We start from the raw sequence: 14,783 nt of genomic DNA, 5'->3' as shown, positions 1-14,783 counted from the left end.
ATTTAGTCAACTAAAACTAGACTAACACTAATAGTCAGGGAATATTATCAGAATAATGTCAAATCTGGGAATACATTTCATACCAAGAATGTTCCTCACCAATGTGTTTGTAAAAGGTGTCTACTAACAAAGCCCGCATTGGTTTCTATTCAACCACCCTATAGGGGATTTTTGACAGCTGCTGAAAGCCATCCATCAACAACCAATATAAGGCAAAATGTTCTACATTTCATTATCCTTTAAGTAGCATGTGGCATGCCAATTAAACTAGGGGGTTTTCATGATTCTGAATCCATTCCAAGCATTTGTTTCGCAAGTGGCTATGGCCCAAATTCAATATGGCGTTCAAGTGTACTGCAGGGATACAACAGGCCAAACCCTTTAAACAGGTACTGTGACAGTTGCAAGGGGGATTTCATGTTGCCACCAGGCAGATGGAGTGTCCAGATGGACATGTGCACTTGGGAACGTCTTGTTCGTCCTCACTCTAGCTTTGCCCTTGGTATGAGTAGAGTCAAAGTAATAAGCTAACATTATAAGATATCCAATGAAAGAATCAAGTTGCAGAACTCGCCATCTGGTGAGTAATATCGTAATGGAAAATGTGAGTAATCGTAAAACACTCAACAACTCGACTTTGAGTTTATTACATTTATTACAGTCCCTGCAGGTGAAATTGTCTAGCCATATAATTCCCATTATACATGCAGTGTCTCTCTCTCAATATCAATACATCAACTGGAATATAAAAATGGAAACTAATGGTTCTGTCAGGACCACTTTGGTTGAAATAAAAAACCCTTTAATTAAAACCTGATATTAAAGCATTCATTATGCTTGGTGGCATGGCTCTGTTCTTGGATCCCCCCCCCCCCCCCCCCTACTAGGGTACTACAAAGAAACATCAGTGGCATCAGATAAAGACCCTCCCTGGTACTGCAGAATGGAGCACCGTGGCTCTCAATGTCGGCTCCACCAGGGGTCCAGATTGATTTTTATTGTATCTCTGTTCTCTTTTCAACGACAAGAACTAAGTGAAACATATAGTCCATGTTTCTGGATTTGTTAGCATACGGTACATACACTATGGCTCAGTTTCAGATGAGGTTCTCAGAATGTATTCATTAAAAAAGGTTACAGTGAGGCTTTAAAGGTATATTCAGTGATTTCACTTAATTCAAATATCACTTATTTTTTGTTTTGTTGTGATAATCCTCCCTACTATAGAGTGTGCTGACCATATAAGGAGTTCCTCCCTGTCCCTAGTTAACCCCTGGGGGTAAAAAAAAAAACCCTTAGGTTTCGTTTTTGGCTAGGATAGAGAGCGGCCTTCCGCCAATCATGATTGAGTGGGGGCGGGCCTTGGTGTGTGTGCTGTTGGGTTGTCACGTGCCCCCCCCCCCCCCACACTGTAGTGTGTGCATGTGCACATCTTGTTACCAGGGTTTTCCAAATCACCCTAAATCACTGAATGCTCCTTTAAATTGGGGAAAAAAGACAATCTACAAGCTCACAACACATCTGTATTGTGCGCTTGTTAGATGGCTGTTTTCACCTTTTTTTTACGTACAGATACCTGCCCCTTCAGTGGTGGTAAAAGTGAGTAAAAGTTCAGTAGTTTAAATGTACTTACTAAGTAGCCTATGTTACTTGACACTAGTGGTGGGTGGACGTTGCGTATGCCGCAGCAGGAATCGGCTAGAGATGAAGAACTTATGAAGACGTCTCTATGGAGGAGGACTTGGCAGGAATATATGGGCTGATCAGCTAATGAGGGCAATGCAAAGGCTCTGTTGTCCTGCCAGAACTAATGCTATACGCTCAGTTTCACTGAAACTTAAGTACAACAAGTTTTTTTTAGCCACAGAGATGGTATCTATTGTGAAGATATATATATATATATATTATTTTTTCCTTCTTTTTTCATTCTTCTTACTCTTCAAGTAAGGCTGCAAAGCCAACTGGAGTTGTGACAAATCATGACAAAAAACTAATTTCTTTGGGCTGAACAAATAAAAAGACACTTTGTAATTATTTGTTTGGTCCAAAATATTGTGTTTGTTGTCATGATTTGTCACGACTCGAGTTGGCTTTGTACGATGCTTAAAAGGACTTTAAATAAATACTTTTTGAAATGTCTATGGGAAAAATGCATTGGGAATTATTTCCTGGGCCTGGCGCCGTCATGAAAGGGGGCGGGACTGCGACACTCTATACGCCTGTGCAGGGACGTGCACACGTATACATCAAAGGGGGCTTCAGCCCCTGCCCTTTTACCCTTCTGTAAAACAACCGAGAGACTGCCCTCTCCAGACCACAAATGCAGGATTTACTATAGGTGAAAGAAATACGAAACGCCACTCCTTTCCATTCCATATACACCGGAAGGCAGCATTCAGGACAATTGCTTTTTTCCGAAGTCTCCTGAACTTGGAACGCAGCATTTTGTGTTGAACAATTTTTATTTCGAAATCCATGTCGTACCTCACATGATGTCACATCTCCAGTAGATAAATAGTGCTGGGTTGCACCTCCGAAAAATAGCCAATCTACAAGATTGTAGATCGGCTATTTTTGCTATTATGGCATTTCAGCCCCTTCCTCGCTAACACTCTCTTGCACGTCCCTGCCAAAAACCCAGGTTCCTAACAGCGGTAACATTTGATACGCCATGTGTCTTGTGATGGTTTTACAGTGAAGAAGCAGGACGGGGCCGCCGCCATGGAAATGCAGCCTCTGAAGAGCGCCGAGGGGGGAGACGTGGACGAGAAGGAGGTGAAGAGGAAGGCCAACCCCAACAAGAAGGAGAAGTCCGTGTTGCAAGGGAAGCTCACCAAGCTGGCCGTGCAGATCGGCAAAGCAGGTGCAGTATACCGAATGAATAGGTGTTTCATCTGGCCTCTCTACAGTGTGGTGTGCACAGACATTTAGCGGGGCAGGTGCTCAAGTGAGAAAAGGGGCACATTGTGCAGCCTTAATAGTGTGAGATTTATAGATTTTGGGGCATAAGTAATATATTAGAAGCTTTTCTTTCATCAAGAATTGATCAATTTCACCATGGTCCACATACTGTCGCAGGTGTGCATTAATGACGTTAAACCACCCCCTCAAGTGTACTATTGCTTAAAAACGCCATTTTTAAAATACCCTCATGATTATACATCCGCCCTCTCCTCCTTTTTGAGTGCTCGGATCGGATCGCACCCCTTTCTTGTGCTAACTAAGACATCTGCTGATGTTTCTTGGACAGATTTAGCTGCTATATCTGTGAACTTCACATGTATTTTTAAGCTGGTAGTGCTAGAATTATGTCACAGACTCAACAGCACAGCTGTTAACCCATTCAGGACGGGAACCCAGTGGCGGCCCGTCCATAGGGGGCGCTGGTTTGCCGCACCACCACCACCCACTGACCTGAATAAAAATGAGAAATGAAGTCTGCAGTCTCGCCAGACTATAATCTATTTTAAATGAGCAAGGCACCAACGTAAATATTATATTATAGGCTAATATAAACCATATGAATGTCGATAAAAAAATCTTCTACGATGTGTAACGTTCCTGATTGGTTACCGCATGTCACATGTGCAATAGCATCTGTAGCCCGTTGACTCTCATTTTACGTTCATGAGCTTGTATGAACTTGTAGATCTGCTATTTGTTCACAATGCTTATACCACCAAAAAGTTGTTCCCGTCCTGAAATGGGTTAAACATCCCTAACCTTGACATCACAGAAACTACTGTATACCTAAACCAGAGTAATCTAGTAAAAGAGTGGCGACACTAGCGTTGACTCCCATTGTAACAATGGAATGCAGAAAACCACGCCCACCTGTCCTCCATGGCTGACCTAATCACCTGAAACAGAGATGATCGTGTGTGTGTGTGTGTGTGTGTGTGTGTGTGTGTGTGTGTGTGTGTGTGTGTGTGTGCGTGTGCGTGCGTGTGCGTGTGTGTGTGTGTGTGGCGTTGGGCAGGTCTGCTCATGTCGGCCATCACGGTCATCATCCTGGTGCTGTACTGGGCCGTGGACAACTTTGTGCTACAAAAGCGCCCGTGGTTGCCGGAGTGCATGCCCGTCTACATGCAGTACTTTGTCAAGTTCTTCATCATCGGTGTGACCGTGCTGGTGGTGGCGGTGCCGGAGGGCCTGCCGCTGGCCGTCACCATCTCCCTGGCCTATTCCGTCAAGGTACGCACGCACGCTACGCACGCACGCATGCACAATGGCTGCCACGATTACAATTTGAAGTTGACGATTAATTGTCATACAAATAATTGTGATTAACGAGTTAATCATGTTTTTGGTCTTCATTGCCTGGTAATGAAAAAAATAACAGGGCAGATATGACAACTGAAATATACAAATAAATTACTGACATACTGTATCAACACTCATTTAACGGCTAAATCGCTCTTAATCCAGAGCGATTTACAGTAAACTAGAACAAAAAACATGGTAATCCAACATACAAAATAGTCATCATGAATCATACGTAAGCTAAGAAGTGAAAGATATACAGTAAAGTGGAATATACTATAGAGTGCTATGTCTACATAAAATGCTATCTAAATTACACAAGTTATCCAAGTTACATAAAATGAGTTGACTCAGACTGCGGCCGAGTGGCCACAAGTGGTACTGTAGTTACCTTCAATCGCAGTCAATAGATGGCATTTTCTTTTTCTTTTTGTTATTGTATTGAATTTTTTATTGTATTTGTATTGTTTGCTGTTAATTCTCTTTTCTTCTGCATCACTGTACCACCCTACCCTTGACTTCCTTAAAAGTATTCTTATCTTAACAGTTGGCCTGAGTGCCACTTAAGAGTTTTAGTCTATAGGGGGCACGGTGGCACAATTGGTAGTGTTGTCGCCTGACAGCTAGAAGGTCCTGGGTTTGATTCCCGCTGGGGACACTGTGGGCGCTGGGGGCGTGTTCTCTCCTCCACGTCATCAGTGCCCATACCCGAGGTGGGGTTGGCGAAAGGGCCTTTCTGTGTAGAGTTTGCATGTTCTCCCCGTGTCCCCTAGGGCAGTGGCGGAGGGTTCCTCTAACGACAGTGGGCGCCCACCTTAGAGTAGCCTATATATTTTATGGTGCCCGTGCACCCGCCCCGCAACTTATTATTATTGGCTTATTATTTTGCCAGTGGGTGCTTCGGCTCCTGCGCACCCACGGAGTTGACGCCGTTGCCCTAGGGTAGGTACCCTCACTAAAAACATGCAGTAATCCTGGTCTCTAAAACTACATCCCCCTGGCCAGCCGGGGCGCCTGATGGAGGGGAAAGGAACTGGTCGGAATAACGTGTTCCTTCCACGCACTACGTCCGGCCAAGGAAACTCTCCCATGTCAGGTGAAAAGAAGCAGCTTGGACTCCTCATGCATAGAAGGAAGCATGAGGTCAGTCCGCTGCCCGCACCAGGTTGGCAGAGGAAGTGTATAGCGCCCAGGATTACATTAGATAATTGACACTGGGTGAAAAAATGGGTTGCAAAATCGTGGGATAAAAAAACCCCAAAAAAAACAAAGTCTGTGAGTTTTTGTCTTCATATTACTTTACCCAGCCTTACTCTATAGATGTGGTGGGTGTGTCTAATTATCTTCATTGCAAACGGCCTGTTCATTGTCAACACGCCCCTATGCTTTTGTATTTAACACGCCTACTTTGTTTGTGTACCTGACAAAGACCTGTTGTGGGTCAAAACGTACACTCTACGATAATGTCCCGTCCCCCCCCCCCCTCTCGACAGAAAATGATGAAGGACAACAACCTGGTGCGCCACCTGGACGCGTGTGAGACCATGGGCAACGCCACGGCCATCTGCTCCGACAAGACGGGCACGCTGACCACCAACCGCATGACGGTGGTGCAGATCTACATCGGAGACGTCCACCACAAGGCGGTGCCCGACCCCAGCGCCATTCCCGCTGCCTCGCTGGACCTCATGGTCAACTCCATCTCCATCAACAGCGCGTACACCACCAAGATACTGGTAAGACGCTCGCCGGCGCGGCGCCTGCAATACTGTATATTAGAGAGACTAGACCTGTACGTGCCCGTCGGCTACCGGCCTACTTGAGAATGATGCAACTTGGGAACCCAATAATACCGGTTGTCAAGTGGACTGGTTGAGTAGGCTAATCAATTGTCAGGTGTGCGGCTGCCATGGCAATCAATTGGCTGAGGCAGAGGCTGGAAATTGCACAGGTGAGGGGATTCCCACTGAGGGGATTCCCACTGGCAGAGCTTGAGCAGAGCCTTTTGTGGTGGTTCTGCACTCCCTTTGGGGGTGTGGAACGCGCATGTCGAATATGAAGTCAGTGGGGCAAACGGTTCTCGAGTTACGTGCATTACACGTCCCATGGGGCCTCTACAGCGGTGCCCGTGGGGCCTCTACAGCGGTGCCCATGGGGCCTCTAGAGCGGTGCCCGTGGGGCCTCTAGAGCGGTGCCCATGGGGCCTCTAGAGCGGTGCCCGTGGGGCCTCTAGAGCGGTGCCCGTGGGGCCTCTACAGCGGTGCCCGTGGGGCCTCTACAGCGGTGCCCGTGGGGCCTCTACAGCGGTGCCCATGGGGCCTCTACAGCGGTGCCCGTGGGGCCTCTACAGCGGTGCCCGTGGGGCCTCTACAGCGGTGCCCATGGGGCCTCTACAGCGGTGCCCGTGGGGCCTCTACAGCGGTGCCCGTGGGGCCTCTACAGCGGTGCCCGTGGGGCCTCTACAGTGGTGCCCGTGGGGCCTCTACAGCGGCATGCCACACATTGTGAGCTTGTAGATCTGCTGATTTCAAAATATTTTGTATACATCTGAAAACTTGAAACGGGACTTTCTGCATAATGAGTACTTTCTATTTGTGATACTTTAAGTCCATGTTAATGCCCATGCACACTTTTGTGCTTTTTACTCAAGTACATTTTGAATTCCCGACTCGTACTCATCAAGACCATCTGAGCAGCCCGGTGAAAACAGTAAACGCGAATGTCTAGGACAGCACTCCCAATTATAATATTATTTAATATTGCACATGCAATATTAAATAATAGTATTATGGGAACACAGTAATATCCTGGATTTAGGTTAGTGTGTTTTTTTCTTTTTTTGGGGGGAGGGGGGGGGGGGTTCAGCACACCGTGTTAAATACTCTATTATACGAGACGGTGCGTCTCTCCATTCTCATTATTCATAATCTCTCACATGAAACATAGCATTGCTCTAATTCCTAGCTTTCCTCATTCTTATGTTAACCCATTTCGACCAAAACCAGATTCTACAAAATGTATTTTTTTCAGAAAAACCTGTTTCTATGTCAGTGGTTCTCAAACTATTTCACGTCAAGGACCCCCAGAATTATTTGTATTTGGCCGCCGACCCCCATCTGAAAATATGTTACAAAAGGGGTTCCCGCTCAGAATGGGTTAATATAAATGATTCTCTTTTCTAGTGTGGATTTTAAATCCGAAAGAAAGCCTATAAATCTGTATTAACCCTTTAAGACCTGAGACCACATTCTATAAAATATCTTCTTAAATCTTTTTTTATGAAAAACGTATGCTTCCAGTTCTCAGACTTTTTCCATGTCAAGCACCCCCCAAATTAGGTTAAAAATGTTAGCCTTCAAATTAGATATATTAGGATTAGATTTTATACAACAAAAGTTGAAAAATAATGGTTAAAGTGTTTAAAAGAAATGTGAGACAGATGCGTTCTTAGTGGCTTAACCTGCGATGAACTCTTACCTTACTTCTCCCTGATTTATTGAGGCGCAGAAGTTTTTGACGCTGCAGTCAGCAGGCACGCCTCGACGTCCTTGTCTGCTGCTTTTTATACGTCCGTTGAGCGTTCGCTGGAGTCGCCACCTTGAGAACTGTCGTGTAATGTTTGCCTTATCTGTTATTCAGAGCACATGGCGGTAATTGAATCCAATCTGCTTGAGTGCCTCGGATGCTCTCTCGTTTATGGTGAATGCAACAAAAAGCGATTTTCTCTAAGCCAGTTAAACCTTTTTGTGCAATCGGAAATGCACAGTACACACAATAAATACTGTTAAATACCGTTGGTTGATTGATTGATTGATTCTGACAGAGGCCTTCTATCTACGATAGAAGGAAATAAAAAAGTTGTTCATCATCTATTACAAGAAAATACCGTCTCTTTGCATGACACACACACACATACACACACGTACACGCACACACACGCGCGCGTGCGCCATCTGTGTGTCTGTCTGTCACTATAGTAACCCCATGTAGAGTCTATTCATTGATGGTTGATCAAGTGCTAAATGTCCTTCTGGACGGCGTGTGGGGAGTGGCTGTAGCAGGCAGGACGTCTGTGAGCAGCACCGTGTCCACTTCCTTCTCCTCCGGGCAAAGTCTTAACCAATGGGCTGCCAAGATGGAGTGCCACGCTTTTGTGGCCACATATCTGCGCGAAGAAGCGACAAGAAAGCACCTAGACCAGGCGCTTAAAACACCAGAAGGGATTCCCGTGGAGAATGGGTTAAAGGTGGTGGATAGGAAATGGCACTCGTGCGCGGCTGCACGAGCGTCATTTCCATCCACCAGCTGTTTAAAAATCAGGAAGAGACGTTTTCTTGACACGATCGTGTATAGTCGTATACCGTGTTGCCATGTATGCTTATTATACTGTAAGTGCTTGTTTTTTCCTGTAAAGTCGCTTGTAAATATTGGTGGTTGTGGGTTGCGGTTTGTTGGGCTTGTTATTTGTCTGCAAAGCGTTTGCGGTTTTCTGGCCGACGTCAAAGAACCCCAAATGACTTAATGTATTTGTCAGCAGGACCCCGTTCTGAAAATATGTTGTGCCAGGGTCAAGGACCCATACAATATTTTTGTTGCACGTCAACCAGTGTTGATTTTGGCAGCAAATTTTGATTTTAGATTTAGTCATAGTCTACCACCCGGTAGTTACGCGCCTGATACAAATACAATACTTAAAGAATTGAGCCCAAGAAGGCAAGAAAACACTATGCAGGGCTCGAAATAGCGACCATTTTGGTCGCAAATGCGCCTGAATTTTAATCTGTGCGATCTCAAAATATAACTGGGCGCACCAGTGCTACTGCATATAATTACTGTAGTGCGACCAAAACGATCGCGACCGAAAGTGTCGCGGGCCGGTTCCCTCCCGCGAGATGATTTAAACTTGTAGAGCATAAAGATCTGAGCATGTAAAAAAAAAAGTAAGTTCCTAGTCCATTCCTGTCCAGAGTTATGATTGTTTAAAGAAATATCTCCTTGGCTTCTTCTACTTCCTCTAACCTCCCGTCAGTCCGTGGACTGATTGGGTGATCAACATCAGCTGGACCTGAGGTCCTCAGCTGTGAGAGACAACAAAAGGGCTCAATTGAATGGAATGTGTGGAGTCACACACACACACATTTATGATGACGTTATGAAAATAACTTCTCATAAATATATACAGTAGGCCTATATATATATATATATATATTTTTTTTTTTTACTTCAATCAAAAAGCAGGCCTACATAAAACAAAGGGTTTTGTAGCCATTTACAAATTCAGAAATTATAGCAGAGACAGTATTTAGAATTTAATTATATTTTCAACTGGTTTATTGCCACAAAAATAGCATCTCATACCAACTGGCTTGTAGGCCAGTGGTTCCCAAAGTGGGGTCCGGGGATCCCTAGGGGTCCTCGGTTAAATGATAGTTAGGAACCAAATGGACCCTTATGGGTCTGAAACTCTGAGAGTGTACTACATACTATGGGTAAACCAATTTCACTGTACATTTGTACACTCAGTTAAATTAACTTTGATTTTATGGGTCCCAGAGATAGAAATGGGGAACGGTAGCCTAATTCAGGTCAAACTGGGGGTCCTTGAAATGTAAATAACTGAAAATCACTGCTAGAGCCGTAAAAAATCTTCTCATATGGGGGTCCCTGGCATATATTTTCAAATGGGGGTCCGTGGGCTAATGAGTGTCAATTTGAGGGTGCTTGACATGAAAAATGTTGGGAACCACTGCTGTAGGCTACAAGTGTAATAATAATGAATGTAAAAAATCGATTACATATTGGTGCTCGTAAAATTTTGGTGGGTGCTCCTAATTTTTTTCTGGTGCTCCTTCATTCTGAATTTGGGAGCACCAGTGCTACCAAGTAAAAAAGTTAATTTCGAGCCCTGCTATGGCATTTTTTCCCCCATTTGTGTCAGCATTGAAAAATAAAGACAAATGTGTGAAATGTGTCACTCATTTTACAGCTAATCAAACATGCATCATAGCTATGGTCACAGCTATTTTTTTTAATTGAATATCGAACCGGTTTTGCTTTTTTCAAACCGTCAACATGCTTATAGGTTCCATACAAATAACCATCACCTATATTAAGATCGAAGCATTTAAATAAATGGACCTTCATGTTCTTCATAATGGTGCTATAGTTCACTGCTTTAGAATGAGGAGAACCTTGTAAACTGAATTATGATAAATCATCGTAGCATCCCAGAGTTGTCCCGCCTCCATGCCTTCCAGCATGCTAGTTTTTTTTTTTAATGCTTTTTTATCTCTGCACTGTTGGCCTAGGTATAGGTTGGAGCTTTCAACCTGTGAATAATTTATTGCTGATATAGATTTTTATGTATTATTTAAAGTTATGTATTATTTAAATACCAGTATACCAGGCTCAGTGTGGCCTTGTGGTTAATGTATCTGCACTGACATTGGGAGGTCAGCGTTCACTCCTCGGTCAAGTCTTACCAACGACGATAGAAACGCTTGGTACAGTGTGACGTGTCTCCCTGCTTGGTACAGTGTGACGTGTCTCCCTGCTTGGTACAGTGTGACGTGTCTGCTTGGTACAGTGTGACGTGTCTGCTTGGTACAGTGTGACGTGTCTCCCTGCTTGGTACAGTGTGACGTGTCTCCCTGCTTGGTACAGTGTGACGTGTCTGCTTGGTACAGTGTGACGTGTCTCCCTGCTTGGTACAGTGTGACGTGTCTCCCTGCTTGGTACAGTGTGACGTGTCTCCCTACTTGGTACAGTGTGACGTGTCTGCTTGGTACAGTGTGACGTGTCTCCCTGCTTGGTACAGTGTGACGTGTCTGCTTGGTACAGTGTGACGTGTCTGCTTGGTACAGTGTGACATGTCTGCTTGGTACAGTGTGACGTGTCTGCTTGGTACAGTGTGACGTGTCTGCTTGGTACAGTGTGACGTGTCTGCTTGGTACAGTGTGACGTGTCTGCTTGGTACAGTGTGACGTGTCTGCTTGGTACAGTGTGACGTGTCTGCTTGGTACAGTGTGACGTGTCTCCCTGCTTGGTACAGCGTGACGTGTCTGCTTGGTACAGTGTGACGTGTCTGCTTGGTACAGTGTGACGTGTCTGCTTGGTACAGTGTGACGTGTCTGCTTGGTACAGTGTGACGTGTCTGCTTGGTACAGTGTGACGTGTCTGCTTGGTACAGTGTGACGTGTCTGCTTGGTACAGTGTGACGTGTCTGCTTGGTACAGTGTGACGTGTCTGCTTGGTACAGTGTGACGTGTCTGCTTGGTACAGTGTGACGTGTCTGCTTGGTACAGTGTGACGTGTCTGCTTGGTACAGTGTGACGTGTCTGCTTGGTACAGTGTGACGTGTCTGCTTGGTACAGTGTGACGTGTCTCCCTGCTTGGTACAGCGTGACGTGTCTCCCTGCTTGGTACAGCGTGACGTGTCTGCTTGGTACAGTGTGACGTGTCTGCTTGGTACAGTGTGACGTGTCTGCTTGGTACAGTGTGACGTGTCTCCCTGCTTGGTACAGCGTGACGTGTCTCCCTGCTTGGTACAGTGTGACGTGTCTGCTTGGTACAGTGTGACGTGTCTGCTTGGTACAGTGTGACGTGTCTGCTTGGTACAGTGTGACGTGTCTGCTTGGTACAGCGTGACGTGTCTCCCTGCTTGGTACAGTGTGACGTGTCTGCTTGGTACAGTGTGACGTGTCTGCTTGGTACAGTGTGACGTGTCTCCCTGCTTGGTACAGTGTGACGTGTCTCCCTGCTTGGTACAGTGTGACGTGTCTGCTTGGTACAGTGTGACGTGTCTCCCTGCTTGGTACAGTGTGACGTGTCTCCCTGCTTGGTACAGTGTGACGTGTCTCCCTGCTTGGTACAGTGTGACGTGTCTGCTTGGTACAGTGTGACGTGTCTCCCTGCTTGGTACAGTGTGACGTGTCTCCCTGCTTGGTACAGTGTGACGTGTCTCCCTGCTTGGTACAGTGTGACGTGTCTCCCTGCTTGGTACAGTGTGACGTGTCTCCCTGCTTGGTACAGTGTGACGTGTCTCCCTGCTTGGTACAGTGTGACGTGTCTCCCTGCTTGGCACTTGCAGCATTGCAGTGTTGTTTTTGGCAGCACATTTTCTATTTTAGTTTTAGTCTCTCGAATAAGTTTCGTTTAGTTTTTGTATCACCCGGAATGTTTTAGTGTTAGTCTAGTTTTATCTTACAGTTAAATCTACAGTTGATTTAGGCGACTAAAATGTGTTTTGGCGGGCCTTGATGCCGTCATAATGGCTCTTTTTACACTTGCTTGGCATGGCTTGACTTTTAACATGGCAATGTGGTTTGGCAATCTAAATGTAAGAGGAAAAAGCAAGCTGCAGCGAATTGTGAACCTACTGTAGCCTCAAACATCATTGGGAAGAGACAGAAACAATTAGGCTGTATCTACAAGGAGGTACTTCCAATGTATTTGCCACTGTTGTCCTGCACTTTTTTGCCAAGAGAAAATAATTGTGTAAGTGTTGTTGCTAACTTGCTGCTGTTGTAACTGTTTGTATTTTTACTGTTGTTGAGACCGAAGACAAATGTCCACACGTGGACAATAAATGAAACTAACTAACTAAACATCATTAGTCTGAAATGTTAAAACATTAACAGCTGCTCTCCCTTTTTCTTTGAGAACAAGAATTGTAATTAAATGTAACAATGGGGCCTTTGTGCTCACTAATCTGTGGCCAGATCCCCATTCCATCCAGAGTCCATTGCATTTGAATAGCTGCGGCAGCTCAGTTGACAAATAACTCCTTTTGTTTTCTGCTGCAGGACGGCACATCTCCATTGTTGAACGGCTCACTTCCTGCAGCCTTCTTTCATGGGAATTAAAAAGAAAATTTGATGCTTTCGTTGAACTTGACCTTGTGGTTAATTCATTTATATTTAGCCCATTTAGATCTGAGGACAATTCTACAAATACCTTCTAAATCCTGACAGTTTTCTGAAAAACCCTACATGTATCTGTCAGTCATTCTCAAACATTTTCATGGCAAGGACCCCCAAGATTATATGTAATTGGCCGCCGACTCCCATCTGAAAATATGTTGTTTCAGGGACCTCCCAGAAGCAAAGATTTGAGTTAAAAACTTTGGCTCTGAAAGGATATATATTCAAAGATTTGCACCACATTTTAATTTTCAGCTTGTAGATCTGCTATTTTTAAATGGCTAAAGTATAACAATACTTTAAACACCAAAAGGGGTTCCCGCCCAGAATGGGTTAAGAAGAAAATTAGATAAATTAATTAGATTAGTTCATTCATTTCTATTTAGACTCGATGGTGACAGATCAATTAATTTATCTTGTAGCATTACCGTATGATTGTAAGGAAGATTGACGTCTCGTGATCAGTTGAAGTGTTCAGTGATTGTCTTGACTTAATTTGACTTTCACAACTAGGGGTGCCACGATTTAGAAATGATGAGCGATATTCGATCTGTGATTTTGTGCAGGGTCATATCTGCCAATACTCATTCTGACCGATTCCAATATTGTACACAAGGACCACAATGGAAACAAGGCAGACTTTGGCTACTCTGTGAGTACAAAGCCATTTTGCACAAAAGAAACACTCACTTGACCAAAAAACGGCAATAGCCGTCCTGTCATCACAAAATGTGATCAGGTCAGCACATTTGGGCAGGTGAATATGGCCGAATTTAGGCCAAGGTGTGTTTTTCGTGCAAAACTAATGCTTGGAATGGATTCAGAATCATGAAAACCCCCTAGTTTGACATGTCACATGATGCAATGTTGCCTTATATTATATTGGTTGTCTACGGGGTTGTATACAAAAATGGCCATAACTCATTTTTTCCGTGATATTTACGGCAGAGCAGACCTCTCATTCTGTGGACCTTAATGACCAAATGAATACGACAAAAATACAAATAAAAAGTATGTCATGACATCACAGGTCCTCTCAAATGTTTGATGGCTGGCTCCCCAGCAGCACAGCCCTGCTCTCAGCCCCGATCCCCCAGAGCACCCATGCACCGCTCCAGTGCTACACACACACACACACACACACTGTTGGCTGCTGTATCGTCTTATATAAGAGGCCTGTCCTGTGGGGGATATTCCAGGATGGCTGCTGCTGTGTATAGTCTACTCTATATGATGGCACAAAGGCAGGCTTTGATATCCATATGTGTGTGTGTGTGTGTGTGTGTGTGTGTGTGTGTGTGTGTGTGTGTGTGTGTGTGTGTGTGTGTGTGTGTGCGCGCGTGCACGTGTCCCTGTGGCCTATCTGGATTCTATGATGCACTGTGCTGCTTCTGTCTGCATGCAGATGCTATAGATAGAAGTAGGTGTGCAATAGTCTCACGGGGAGAAAGGGGACAAAATGCTGCACTTCACACTTCTATATAGCGTGAGCGCACCCACGCGCGCACACTCACACACACACACTCACACACACACACACACACACACATTGGACATGCATGCTAAGAGTGCATGTGCACAGTATGTTGTGGGTCCTAT

The 14,783-nt window shown here is 44.9% G+C and overlaps 1 protein-coding gene across 1 annotated transcript in view; it reads left to right on the top strand.

The window, feature by feature from the left end:
* The window catches only part of atp2b2 (ATPase plasma membrane Ca2+ transporting 2), a 125,315-nt gene that overhangs the window by 59,529 nt on the left and 51,003 nt on the right, over positions 1–14,783 (top strand). The window contains exons 9-11 of the mRNA XM_080791997.1: positions 2,696–2,863; positions 3,980–4,194; positions 5,757–5,999. Coding sequence (XP_080648123.1) covers positions 2,696–2,863; positions 3,980–4,194; positions 5,757–5,999 — 626 coding nt within the window. The remainder of the gene's footprint in view (positions 1–2,695; positions 2,864–3,979; positions 4,195–5,756; positions 6,000–14,783) is intronic.

Source organism: Protomyctophum bolini, assembly GCF_963924005.1.
Source record: "Protomyctophum bolini genome assembly, chromosome: 2".
NCBI lineage: Eukaryota > Metazoa > Chordata > Actinopteri > Myctophiformes > Myctophidae > Protomyctophum > Protomyctophum bolini.
Note: the sequence above shows the minus strand (reverse complement) of the source record. Positions and strands in the feature narration are given on the sequence as shown.